The sequence below is a fragment of the Euprymna scolopes genome, chromosome 46 (assembly GCF_053919585.1).
Source record: "Euprymna scolopes isolate OS-2025 chromosome 46, ASM5391958v1, whole genome shotgun sequence".
Classification (NCBI taxonomy): Eukaryota; Metazoa; Mollusca; class Cephalopoda; order Sepiida; family Sepiolidae; genus Euprymna; species Euprymna scolopes.
Genome location: NC_136527.1, coordinates 19,946,919 through 19,959,888, shown reverse-complemented (window position 1 = coordinate 19,959,888; position 12,970 = coordinate 19,946,919). Strand labels below are relative to the sequence as shown.

Sequence of the window (12,970 nt, the reverse complement as noted above, 5' to 3'; positions counted from 1 at the left end):
ACTTTTATTTTTATTAGTAGTAGTATTATCAATACTATTATTATTATTATTATTATTATTATTATCCGATTTTATCCACTTCCGCAACTAAAGCATTGTAACTGGACATATATGAGCACGTGTCCTTAGATAGGCTTTGTGTCGGAATATTTGACTCCGTTTTTAGGTTTTGGTTTCGATCTCAGTTCGAGTATTTTTTTTTTTTTTTTTTTTTTTACCGACAAGGAGTGAATCGTTATTGTTTTGAATCTTCGATAAGAATCAATAATCGAAAAAAAAATCCGATTTCAATGAAAGTTAACACCTTACGCAGCCTTACATCACAAATGCATTTATTACCACACAAGCTGAAATGACCGACCTATAAAATCAACAGTAGGTTCTTTTTTTTTTTTACATACATCACCACTTATCAAGGCCCAGAGGCCACTCGAGGATAAGAGTTATAGAGTGTACAGTAGTCAATTGAACAATATAGTAATCGTTAGTAATGGAAATTCGGTAAACTTGCTAACTTAAGTGAAACGGCTCAATAACTTGTTTGCATTGGAATTGAAGACAACCATATTGTAGTCAGCAGGAAATCGGAAGACAATTTCACAGGCGTGCAGTTCTAAGACAGAAGCTTTGTTCATGGAATATACGTTTAGGTTTAGGCACAGATAAAGAGTGGGGGGAGATTATTGACAGTGTTTTCAGCTAGACGAGTGTTTCTTGTGAAAGTTTGACGAGGGGGGAACCATAGATTGAAGCCCAGTCGAGCACTTGCCATGAAAATATCAATAAAGCAAAGACCAACTCGCAACATCTCTTCTGTAGAAAGAGGTTGCAGGGAAGAGAAAAGGACATCTCCTACGAGGCTACGAAGTCTATTTTGAACTCTATCACGGTAGGATAAGTTCTTTCTAGCAGCTCCTCGCCAATCTTTCACGAAAAACACCCGTCTAGCTGAATCCACTGTGAAAAATTTCCCCCACTCTATATCTGTGCCTAAATCAAAACGCGGATTCCATGAACAAAGCTTCTTTCTTAGAACTGCACGCCTGTGGAACTCTGTTCCGTCTGCCTGCTTCCCTCCGGACTACAACTTGGATGTCTTCAAGTCTAATGTTAACAAATTCCTAATGAACCGCCCCCCTAATTAAACACTTCATAAAATCTCCTCACTAACGTGATGTACTTACAATAACCCTTATCCCTGAGTGGCTTCCGGGCCTTGATAAGTGGTGATCACTGTGTAAAAAAAAAAAAAAAAAAAAAAAAAAAAAATAGTACTCCATCCTTGGACGTACCTGGCTCTTATATAGATAGAGAGAAGCATTCAAAATAAATGTTTCTATTCAAACCACAATTTCACAGGAATACTTTACTTTTGCATCTTAAATTCAAACCATTATCAATGCATAAAATAAACTGTAAGTTCTTTCATATGATAGGGGCGCGTTCGAAATGAATGCTTGAAGAACAATTTCACAGTCTTATAAAATCAATTTGATATGACAAGAGCGCGTTTGAAATGAAGGTTTCTGTTTAAAGCACAATTGAAGCTTGATAATTGACTTTTGCATTTGAAACTTTAATGCAATTCCTCTATAATATAAATCTTTTTTTTTTTTTTCATTTTTCTTAAACTTTTTCTTCTAGGGGATGGGACATCCAACCAAATGTCTAACATTTACTCCTATTTTAGTGAGTCCAACCAAGAGATCTTTTCAGGATTCTAGCCGTCCCTTTCAGTGCAATCGTTTGTATTTCACTTGCACTTGGTTCACCGGGTATGCTTGCTATGTACTTTTTAAAGTTCTTTTTCATAAGCCCAGTTGCTCCTATGATGACTGGTATAATTGAAACGTCTTTTAATTTCCAATTTCGTTTCATATCATACATAAGTCCTTGATACTTTGTTATCTTTTCCCTCTCAACTCTGTTAAGCCCTGTATCATTGGGTACACTGACCTCTATTACGGTCGCTTTTTTGTTTGCTCTGTCCCAAATCACTATATCTGGTTTAACAGCTGCGTTTTCAAGATATGTAGCAGTAGGGATTATGTAGTCATAGTGAATAGTGTAGTTGTCATTCCCAACTGTTCGTTCGGGTATATGTTCCCAGGAGTTTTTACAACACTGAATGTTGAGTTTCTTACATATCTTCCAGTGAAGGTATTTGCCTGTGTGTATGTATGTATGTATTTCTTTCAAAAACATTTTACAGAGGCGACGGATTTTCACGAGATCTGTATCATTTTGAAGCTTGACTCTGCGGACGACAATTATCGAAAAATTGGCCAAAAACATTAATTCCTTCACCCTCAACCGGGCCGTTTTCTACATGGAAGGGTCGCTTTTTTTTTTTTTTTTTTTCTGGTATTTTCGAAAGTCATCGCCTCTTTTCGATTGACTAGCCTTAATTTTAACGTCACTTCTGGTTTGCGATGACCGCAGCGTTTTTCTTTACACGTTCTTTTCCTCCTTCACGTTACGGGTTCGAGCCTGCCTGCCTACTACCAGTTAATTTTTTTTTTTTTTTCAACGCCGGGCAAGCAGGCTAGTTATATATAAAATAATTTTATAAAAATCAACAGTAGGTTCTCTACAGTGCAATGTAGACTAAAATATATTATGAACTTAGTCACTGCGAGAGGCATGTGAAGCTTCCTCCAGGTACACCACGATGGGTCCCCAATTAGAGCAGGCAATCAAACGATTTGATTGAAAAAAAATGGACTATTTCATATCTTTCGATGACAAAGATATGGGAGTGTAAAAACATTTTTTGATTATTATTTAATCCTGAACAACGTCGAGTCACCCTGCTAGTGTGTTAGTATTTATTATCTTTTCATTGTTTTGACTTTTTTTTTTTTTTTAATATTTTCACCCCAAACAAGGCACATTGCCACTTTGGTGTAGGGGGCTACTATCAGGGGTAACAACTACTGGGGCACTATGTAGGGATTTGGGCAGCAAGATGTCAGTTCACGTTACATTTGAACTTCTGCATATCAGTACAGTTAGGGAAGCAGGGACCTGGAATGGAATTCCAGTCTAGCGGTTCTGGGGAAGACACTACTGGAGTAGAAAGATCTTTTACATCTAGGGATCTCTACTGTGTGGGGGTGGGATTTAGCTGCCTGTCGGGTTTGTCGAGGGTGTCTACGTCATGGGGGCACAAGTGTCTGCAGTTCGTCAGAGCATTCACCATTAAAATACTTGTAGAACAGGCAGAGGGATGCAACATTTCGTCAATGGGACAGAGGCTGAAGCTTAGATGCCAGTTCAGGGCCTATCAGATTGGCGACACTCTTGAGTATATATCCGTTAATATCTTATATTTTTATATAGACAGATGTGGTTCTCGGTCGATTGTGTCGGATATATACTTGAGTCAAAATTGGCGGAGAAATTTCGTAGAATCTGCAAAGGTCAACTCTCAACTTTGACGTTTTGTCAGCCAAATTTTCGCCCCCAAACTGATTAAAATGCTTGCCGCATGTCTGAATACCCGTTATGTTGGGTCCTGGATATGACCTTAAACTATATCCAGTGGTGAGGCCCCAGCTTGCGAGCTTTGGGGAGTGTGGAGCCACCCTTTAATTACCATTGCTCCCAGGTCCACTCTGACCCAGAGTGGTAGTACCTGTTAGGATCCCAACTATGGGTTCACTAGAAACCGACTTGAAAACAACAAATATATTCTATTAAAAAAAATTTTCTTCCGAATCTTTGGATTCAGCATTAAATAACCTGAAAAGGGTTGATATGCTGTAAAACAAAGACAACCAGCCAACCGTTATGTTGACCGTGTCGGATATATACTTGAATCAAAAGAATGAAAAGAATATGCTGTTGTCACAGTCTTAATTATTACAAACATCTCTGATTACAACGAACACGTTTTCTACCTATAAACTAATTACTGCACACCAGTGATCATTTCACGGCACACAAATGTGCAGTGGCCCGGCCGTAAGAAACAGTGATTTAACCTTTCGTTTAAAAAAAATTTCTTCATTTATGTCCGATATATCAACAATAGTTCAAACAGTCAGATATTTAATTTAAACCTGTGTTCTATTTTTTTTTTTTTCAATTCCAGTTCGGTCTGATGGAAACTGTAATTAGTTCAATAATAGACGAATTCCCCGAATATTTACGTCATCGGAAACAATCGGTAACGATTGGTTGCTGTGCGTTTTGTTTCCTACTCGGCATTCCATTGGTCACATCGGTAAGTCACGTGAACGAATTTACTTTTTCTTGTGAGAATTTTTATGAGTTACTTTTTTTAAGAAAACAAACAGAACATATTACGGATCATTAAAATTTTTGTTTATTAAATTTGGTATTCTTTGAATTTTTTGTTCTATTGTCTTGTATATTTTTTTTCTGTTTGTCTTATATATATATATATGTATATATATAGAGAGAGAATATATATATATATATATGTATATATATATATGTATATACATATATGATGAAAATAATGGAAATAGTATTCCAACAAAATAGAGAAAATAAAAAGGAACAAACTGTATTATGTGTTCATCAACGTTTCGTCTTTATTTCGAGACTTCCTCTGGATGAATGAGATTGGTATTTTTTGTTTCTTAATCTCATTCATCCAGAGGAAGTCTCGAAATAAAGGTTTAATAATGGTGTACTTTATAAAGAGAACATCTGATAACCTGCTTTCTCTCTCTCTCTCTCTCTCTCTCTCTATATATATATATATATATATATATATATATATATATATAATGAAAAATGACTAATAAAACAGGTTAAAAGACATCTTGAAAAAAAAAAGAGTTAAAAACATATTTAATTTTAAAAAAGGAAGCACAAGATAAGTGGATAGTCCTCTTAGGACTATCCGCTTATCTTGTGCTTCCTTTTTTAAAATTAAATGTTTTTAACTCTTTTTCAAGATGTCTTTTAACATGTTTTATTAATCATTTTTTTCATATTATAAGCTCTATTTCCTTTTCGGTTTTATTGAGCTTTTATATCTGGCTGAGTTTATTTTATTTGTAAATATTAACTCTTTAATATTTATAATATATTTTAAGTTTACCATTTTGATTACCTTGGTAAACTTATTGTAATTTTTATTATATATATATACAGGGTGTCTGCAAAGTCTGACTACATTATGTAGCCAGATTTGTTCCTTGCTAATAGTCAGATGGTTTTGTGGCCAGGTTCGAATCTCCCAACCAGCTGTAATCATAACTCCCTGCATTGATAAATTCCTGAAAGGATGAAATATTAATGTCCATAGGTATTTAAAAAATTATCATAGTAATAATTTTATATATATATATATATATATGTATATATATATACAGGGTGCCCATAAAGTCTGGTTACATAATCTACACGGTGCCCACAAAGTCTGGCTACATAATGTAGTCAGACTTTGTGGACAAATATAATGAATTCCAAAGTTCATGATGTTGACCATCTTACAATTTATTCCTTTAATTCAGCTGACACTTGCAATTCTTGACAGTATCTGTTTCGTAGCACAAAACCAATCACTTAATTATTATATCAATCCGTGAATCTATTTTGCCCTTAATTCATCAAAAGAAATAACAACTATCAATCCCGTAAAAGGAAATAAAATGTGTTTTAGCATGATAAACTCAATTTTCGGATTTTTTTTTTTTTTTAAATTTTTTTATTAAATTCAAATTTTTTGTTTTTCTAATAGTTTGCTTACATTACACGATCAACTGAATTAAAGGAATAAATTGTAAAATGGTCAAAATCATGAAATTTGGAATGTAGACTTTTTGTTGTTTATTTTTTATATGCTCTGTAATTACATTGATCTTTTTTAGTAAGGATTGGTATATATAAAAAGGAAATAGAAGTGAATAAAGAAAATATATGTACTAGCAAAAGTATCCGTCGTTGACTGGGTTACAAAAACAGCCTACTGAAAATGGACTCTGATTTATGAAAGTATGATAGGTTATGAAAAGGAAGGGTTGTAAAGAGATAGCTTCGAATTTGGGGGTATCAAAACCAAAGCAAAATATGATGAAACTAAAAATAAAATAGATAAACCCCATAATTTATTATACCATACCTGTTCACACTGAAACACTTATCACAACATTCTGTGGATCTATATTAAAAAAAACCTTGTTAAACTTTGCGACATATTTCCATTCTATGGAGGTCAGGTGCGAACGAACACCCCATAATTTTATTATACCATATTTCTTCAAACTGAAACATAATTATCAAAGTATACTTATGCAGATAGATATGAAAAGTTTTTATTAAAGTTTGTGCCTATTTCCATTCTATGGAGGTCAGACGCGAATGCAGACCCCACAATTTTATTATACCATCCCCATTTATGTTAAAACATACTTAACAAAGTATTATGTACATCTATATCAAAAACACTTGTAAACTTTCTTTTTACTTTTTTATTTCTATACATTGTGGACCAGACGCGAACACAGACCCCACAATTTTAATGAACCACCGTTCTGCCAGATCAAACATACCCATTCCCGATCCTCGATACATCTTCTATCATATGTAATCAGTATTTTAAAATAGTCAACCATATAGGAGCCTATTCGTAACCACTCACACATTCAGCTTAATCCAATAATTTTATAAAAAAGAAATTAAAACAATACCTTAACAAATTTAATTATAGTTTTCATAACAATTTGGTTCAATCAATAATTTAATGACTAAACGAAGTAGTACTGTCATCATTAATTTTTACTTTTAAAATTTTTTGTTGTTAAATAATTTGGTTAAAAACAATATATAGTTAAAAAATAATGTATCGTTAAAAAAAAAAAAAAAATGTATCGCTAAAAAAAAAAATGTATCGCTAAAAAAAAAATGTATCGCTAAAAAAAAAATGTATCGCTAAAAAAAAAATGTATCGTTAAAAAAAAAAATGTATCGTTAAAAAAAAAAATGTATCGTTAAAAAAAAAAATGTATCGTTAAAAAAAAAAATGTATCGTTAAAAAAAAAAAATGTATCGTTAAAAAAAAAAAATGTATCGTTAAAAAAAAAAATGTATCGTTAAAAAAAAAAATGTATCGTTAAAAAAAAAAATGTATCGTTAAAAAAAAAAATGTATCGTTAAAAAAAAAAATGTATCGTTAAAAAAAATGTATCGTTAAAAAAAATGTATCGTTAAAAAAAATGTATCGTTAAAAAAAATGTATCGTTAAAAAAAATGTATCGTTAAAAAAAATGTATCGTTAAAAAAAATGTATCGTTAAAAAAAATGTATCGTTAAAAAAAATGTATCGTTAAAAAAAATGTATCGTTAAAAAAAATGTATCGTTAAAAAAAATGTATCGTTAAAAAAAATGTATCGTTAAAAAAAATGTATCGTTAAAAAAAATGTATCGTTAAAAAAAATGTATCGTTAAAAAAAATGTATCGTTAAAAAAAATGTATCGTTAAAAAAAATGTATCGTTAAAAAAAATGTATCGTTAAAAAAAATGTATCGTTAAAAAAAATGTATCGTTAAAAAAAATGTATCGTTAAAAAAAATGTATCGTTAAAAAAAATGTATCGTTAAAAAAAATGTATCGTTAAAAAAAATGTATCGTTAAAAAAAATGTATCGTTAAAAAAAATGTATCGTTAAAAAAAATGTATCGTTAAAAAAAATGTATCGTTAAAAAAAATGTATCGTTAAAAAAAATGTATCGTTAAAAAAAATGTATCGTTAAAAAAAATGTATCGTTAAAAAAAATGTATCGTTAAAAAAAATGTATCGTTAAAAAAAATGTATCGTTAAAAAAAATGTATCGTTAAAAAAAATGTATCGTTAAAAAAAATGTATCGTTAAAAAAAATGTATCGTTAAAAAAAATGTATCGTTAAAAAAAATGTATCGTTAAAAAAAATGTATCGTTAAAAAAAATGTATCGTTAAAAAAAATGTATCGTTAAAAAAAATGTATCGTTAAAAAAAATGTATCGTTAAAAAAAATGTATCGTTAAAAAAAATGTATCGTTAAAAAAAATGTATCGTTAAAAAAAATGTATCGTTAAAAAAAATGTATCGTTAAAAAAAATGTATCGTTAAAAAAAATGTATCGTTAAAAAAAATGTATCGTTAAAAAAAATGTATCGTTAAAAAAATGCGTGAGAGGAAAAGAATTCAATTCCACAAGAGGAGACTTATCCGGATAATGCCAAGCTCAACAATTATTATTGGAGCTTACACAATAGGACAACAAGAGTATGAAATGAAGTCGCAAAACTATATATTGGTGGATATGGAATGGATCATTTATTGAATAATGGAATACAAGCAAAGTTTGGGGGATAGAAGGGAGTCTTTATGCAGACAGACGCCACACTAGACGATCTGAAAATCACCTCTTCTCAGGTGCATGCTATCATAAGAAATCTTGACACTGCAAAAGCATGTGGACCTGATCTCATCCCGGCTGTGTTATTAAAAAAGTGCTCCGCCGAAGTAGCTCCAGTTCTCTCCAAACTTTACAACAAATGCCTTAATGAATCTTACTTTCCTGCCTGCTGGAAAACTGCTTCTGTAGTGCCAGTTTTCAAGAATTCTGGTGAAAGAACTGACCCAGTAAATTATCGCCCCATTAGCCTCCTCCCACTTTTCGCCAAAATATTTGAGACCGTAATTAACCAAGCTCTAGTCCATCACCTTACAGATGCTAAACTTCTGACCAACAATATAGATTTAGACAAGCCCGTTCCACAGTACGCATCCTAACTGTAATCTCAGAACGTATATACCAGTCACTGGACCAAGCAGGGGAGGGTTCCAAGGTTTTTCAATTATATTTCACCTTTTGTTTATACCAATCCTTAATTCATGAAGCTCAATGTAATTACAGAGCATATAACAAATAAATGACAGTTGCTATCAAGAATTATCAATGTCAACGTACTAAAAGGAATAAATAGTAAGATGGTTAATATCATAACTTGGAATTGCCTTTTGTCACATATATATATATATATATGTATATACTCTTATAAATTCTTTTTTGTGTATCGATATTCACATAAATTCTTTTTTCTATTTAAAAAGGAAAATACAACTTTGTTATATATGGATTGTTGAATTGCATTCATCTGCAGAAGATCTAATTTGCATATTCTTTTAAACATTCATTTTAATTAATTCCCTATTATATTTTTCGTTTTTTAAAAAATTTTTTTTAATGCTTTAAAGAATATGCAAATTAGCTAGATCTTTTGCAGATGTCTTGAAGCCCAGCATAAACAAATTCCTGATGAACCGCCCCCTTAAGTAAGATACTTTATCCAATACTAACGATTACGATGATACTATCCCCTTGATTACTGTACACGCAATAACCCTTATCCCTGAGTGGCTTCCGGGCCTTGATAAGTGGTGACCTCCATGTAAAAAAAATAAAGTTGTATTTATTTTTTAAATAAATAGAAAAAAGGGTTTTTTAATATGAATATCAATACACACAAGAAAATATTATAGGAATATAACAATATTTCGAGATATAACCTCCTTTTCAAGTGTGTTTATATTCTATACACACATGCCCTATCTAGGATATCAAAATATCTTGCCAAATGTAATACTGTATTTTTAAAAATCTTTTTCATCTGAAACCAGCTGTATTGCATTGTGTCGTCAGGAAACTATGTGGGGGGGGTTGAGCTGCAAGAGTTCTGTTCGCATTACATTTAAAGTTCTGCATGTTAGTGCAGTCAGGGAAGTAAGAAACAGGAAGGGAATTCTAGAGTTTAGCTATCTGTGTGAAGAAACTGTTAGTAGGTGTTACAGCATTTAGGTATCTCTACAGTGAAAGGGGTGGAATTTTGCTGCTTGTCGGGTTCACTTGAAATGATTGTTTTCTCTATTTTCTAGGGAGGAATGTACGTATTAACATTAATGGACTCTTTTAGTGGCACCTATGGCCTCATGGTGATATGCTTATGTGAATTGGGGGCAATCAACTGGATCTACGGTAAGTACAGATTCGTGTGAATTTTGGAAATGATGATTGGTTATTCTTATTTGGATTCAGCGGAGAACTGAGTGTCATTTTTACGTTTCGGTCAATGTAACCTCCGACCTCCTTAAGGGCCCTGTCGGTGGAGCATTAGAATACGCCGACTGCCCTCCCCTCCTGCAGAAGGTAAAAGTCCCTCAATGGGGGTCCTGGATATGACCTTAAACTATATCCAGTGGTGAGGCCCCAGCTTGTGGGCGCTGGGGAGTGTGGAGCCACCCTTTAATTACCATTGCTCCCAGGTTCACTCTGACCAAAATATTTTCTTAAAAATCTTTGGGTTCAGCATTAAATAACATGAAAAGGGTTGATATGCCGTAAAATAAAAGCAACCATTAGATTTTCATAAAAACCAACGTGACGTGAAAACAACAAATATATTCTATTAAAACTTCTTCAAAATCTTTGGATTCCGCATTAAATAACCTGAAAAGGGTTGATATGCCGTAAAACAAAAACAACCAACCAACCGACCTCCTTAAGGTGTATCTTGTCGAACAAGGCTTCTGTCGCTCTAGGGATTTGTACACAACTGACCAATTAGATGGTCTGCAACCCTTTCTCATAGCCTGGGATGATACAATAGAATCATACTTCAGTCTGTATAAGTTAGATTCATCGGACTACTATTCTCATCTTGAGTGATTTTTCGTAACGTTTCGGTCGATGTAACCTCCGACCTTCAGATGTTTCTTGTCGAACTCTGGGAATGTTTCTTGTCGAACTCTGGGAATGTTTCTTGTCGAACTCGGGAATGTTTCTTGTCGAACTCTGGGAATGTTTCTTGTCGAACTCTGGGAATGTTTCTTGTCGAACTCTGGGAATGTTTCTTGTCGAACTCTGGGAATGTTTCTTGTCGAACTCTGGGAATGTTTCTTGTCGAACTCTGGGAATGTTTCTTGTCGAACTCTGGGAATGTTTCTTGTCGAACTCGGGAATGTTTCTTGTCGAACTCGGGAATGTTTCTTGTCGAACTCGGGAATGTTTCTTGTCGAACTCGGGAATGTTTCTTGTCGAACTCGGGAATGTTTCTTGTCGAACTCGGGAATGTTTCTTGCCCGGCCTCGGGAATGTTTCTTGCCCGGCCTCGGGAATGTTTCTGTCAATCTGGAATTTGGATGGAAATTTGAACAAAACCCTTTTACTTCACGGGGGTAGAACGTTCTTGTTCCGTCAGCCGTGACTGGATAGAGATCCTAAGTAACTCACAATTGTATTTTTCAGTCGCCAACAGTGAGAATTGAACCTTAAGCTTGAAAAATTTAACTGTAAAAGTGATATTGTATCCTAATCATTGCACCACGCGCCCTTGCAAATGGGTCCTTTTAGATTAAATTCTCAGCGTGACGCACCTGTTCTCTCCAGATCACAATACAGTTACAAGACTTAGGGTTCCTATCTTGTCACGGTTAATCACCTGAAGAAGGCCAGAGGACGAGTTGGCTGAAAGGTGATGGAACTGCAACTATAAAGATGAGGATAACAGTCCGTAAGCAAACAATGAATCCATAAAGGATTCCAAAAATAAGGAAAAAGTTCTGAACGTTGTTGTAGTAATACGTGTTTTTGCTGTGAATGTTTTTCAAAAAAAAATAAATAAATAAAAATTAAAAAAAACAAAAAAAACTCCTGATAAATAAGACGTCTGAAAAATAGATTAATAACTCTTCTATATAAATGCGGAAATATAAAATATACCTATATATTTATAGAAGAACTTTAACACTGAATGAAAATACTAGCATGGGGTGACACCCGGCTCTGCCCGGGTGTAAAATACGCTTAAATATGATATTTTAATTTGTGCAGATTTCGTATATTTCATTAGTTGTGATTTCGAAAGTATTATGACGCCTCATCTGAAAGGATTCCAAAAATAAGGAAAACAATTCTGAACGTTATTGTAATAATACGTGTTTTTGCTGTGAATGTTTTGCTAAGTGTTATTTGCACGCATTACTAAAGTAATCTGTAACAGCCACGTTACAATTTATTTTTCAGGTAATAAGCGATTCTGTGCTGATATAAAAATGATGCTTGGATTTGAACCTGGAATTTTTTGGAAGGCGATGTGGACAGTTATCACACCGACTTCAGTTTTGGTAAGATTTGTTTTATACCCCCAAAACCTTGTGTGGTTTGTTCTGCCAGATACTAACTTTGATAAAATATTTTTTTATCTAGCACCTATGTATCGTTAGGACCGTGCTATGGGAGCTTATCTTAGCATTGACAATAAAGTCGATTTGCATTATTCGGATAATTGTTATTCTCACAACGGTTCGGCCGACGTAATCTTCGACCTCCTTCAGGTGCATCTTGTGCGAGCCTTTTCTAGTCTCACACAAAAACACGCATTCACATTTCAAGCTTTATTACTTGTTACATACATACGCGCATGCAAACATACGCACCCACATCCACACACGTACATATATTCATGTTCGCGTACATACACTCACATTCACGTGTATATACACGCACGCTAACGTACACACATGTACTCACACACGCGCGCACGTACGCACACAAGTTCACTTGATTGATTACATTATTTCCAGGAAGGCAGATTTGCAGGACGTCTGTAGTGTGCATGTTATGCGTGGAGCTGAATGCGGCACAGATCACTTTTTGGTACGCGGGAAGTTGAAAATCCGTATAAGGAGGAAGTGTAGGTCGGGTGGTGTTAAGATTCCCAGGCGATTTTGATGTGTCCAAGCTAGATGATCCAAGTGTACGTGAAAAGCTTTGATCCATAGTTAATTCTACTGATTTTGATGGGTCATGGGTGCATTTTATAAATACACTCTATGAAATAAGTGTAGATGTTCTTGGCTTCCGCAAATCTAAACATCAAGATTGGTTTGATGATAATGATTCTGAAATTACTCAACTCTGAAGTGATGAAAATGAGTTGCATCATAAAA

General features: G+C 33.6%; 1 protein-coding gene across 1 annotated transcript in view; it reads left to right on the top strand.

The window, feature by feature from the left end:
* LOC145271278 (sodium-dependent proline transporter-like) overlaps window positions 1–12,970 on the top strand; it is a 161,583-nt gene that overhangs the window by 130,491 nt on the left and 18,122 nt on the right. The window contains exons 11-13 of the mRNA XM_080126832.1: window positions 4,097–4,228; window positions 9,899–9,998; window positions 12,045–12,145. Coding sequence (XP_079982958.1) covers window positions 4,097–4,228; window positions 9,899–9,998; window positions 12,045–12,145 — 333 coding nt within the window. The remainder of the gene's footprint in view (window positions 1–4,096; window positions 4,229–9,898; window positions 9,999–12,044; window positions 12,146–12,970) is intronic.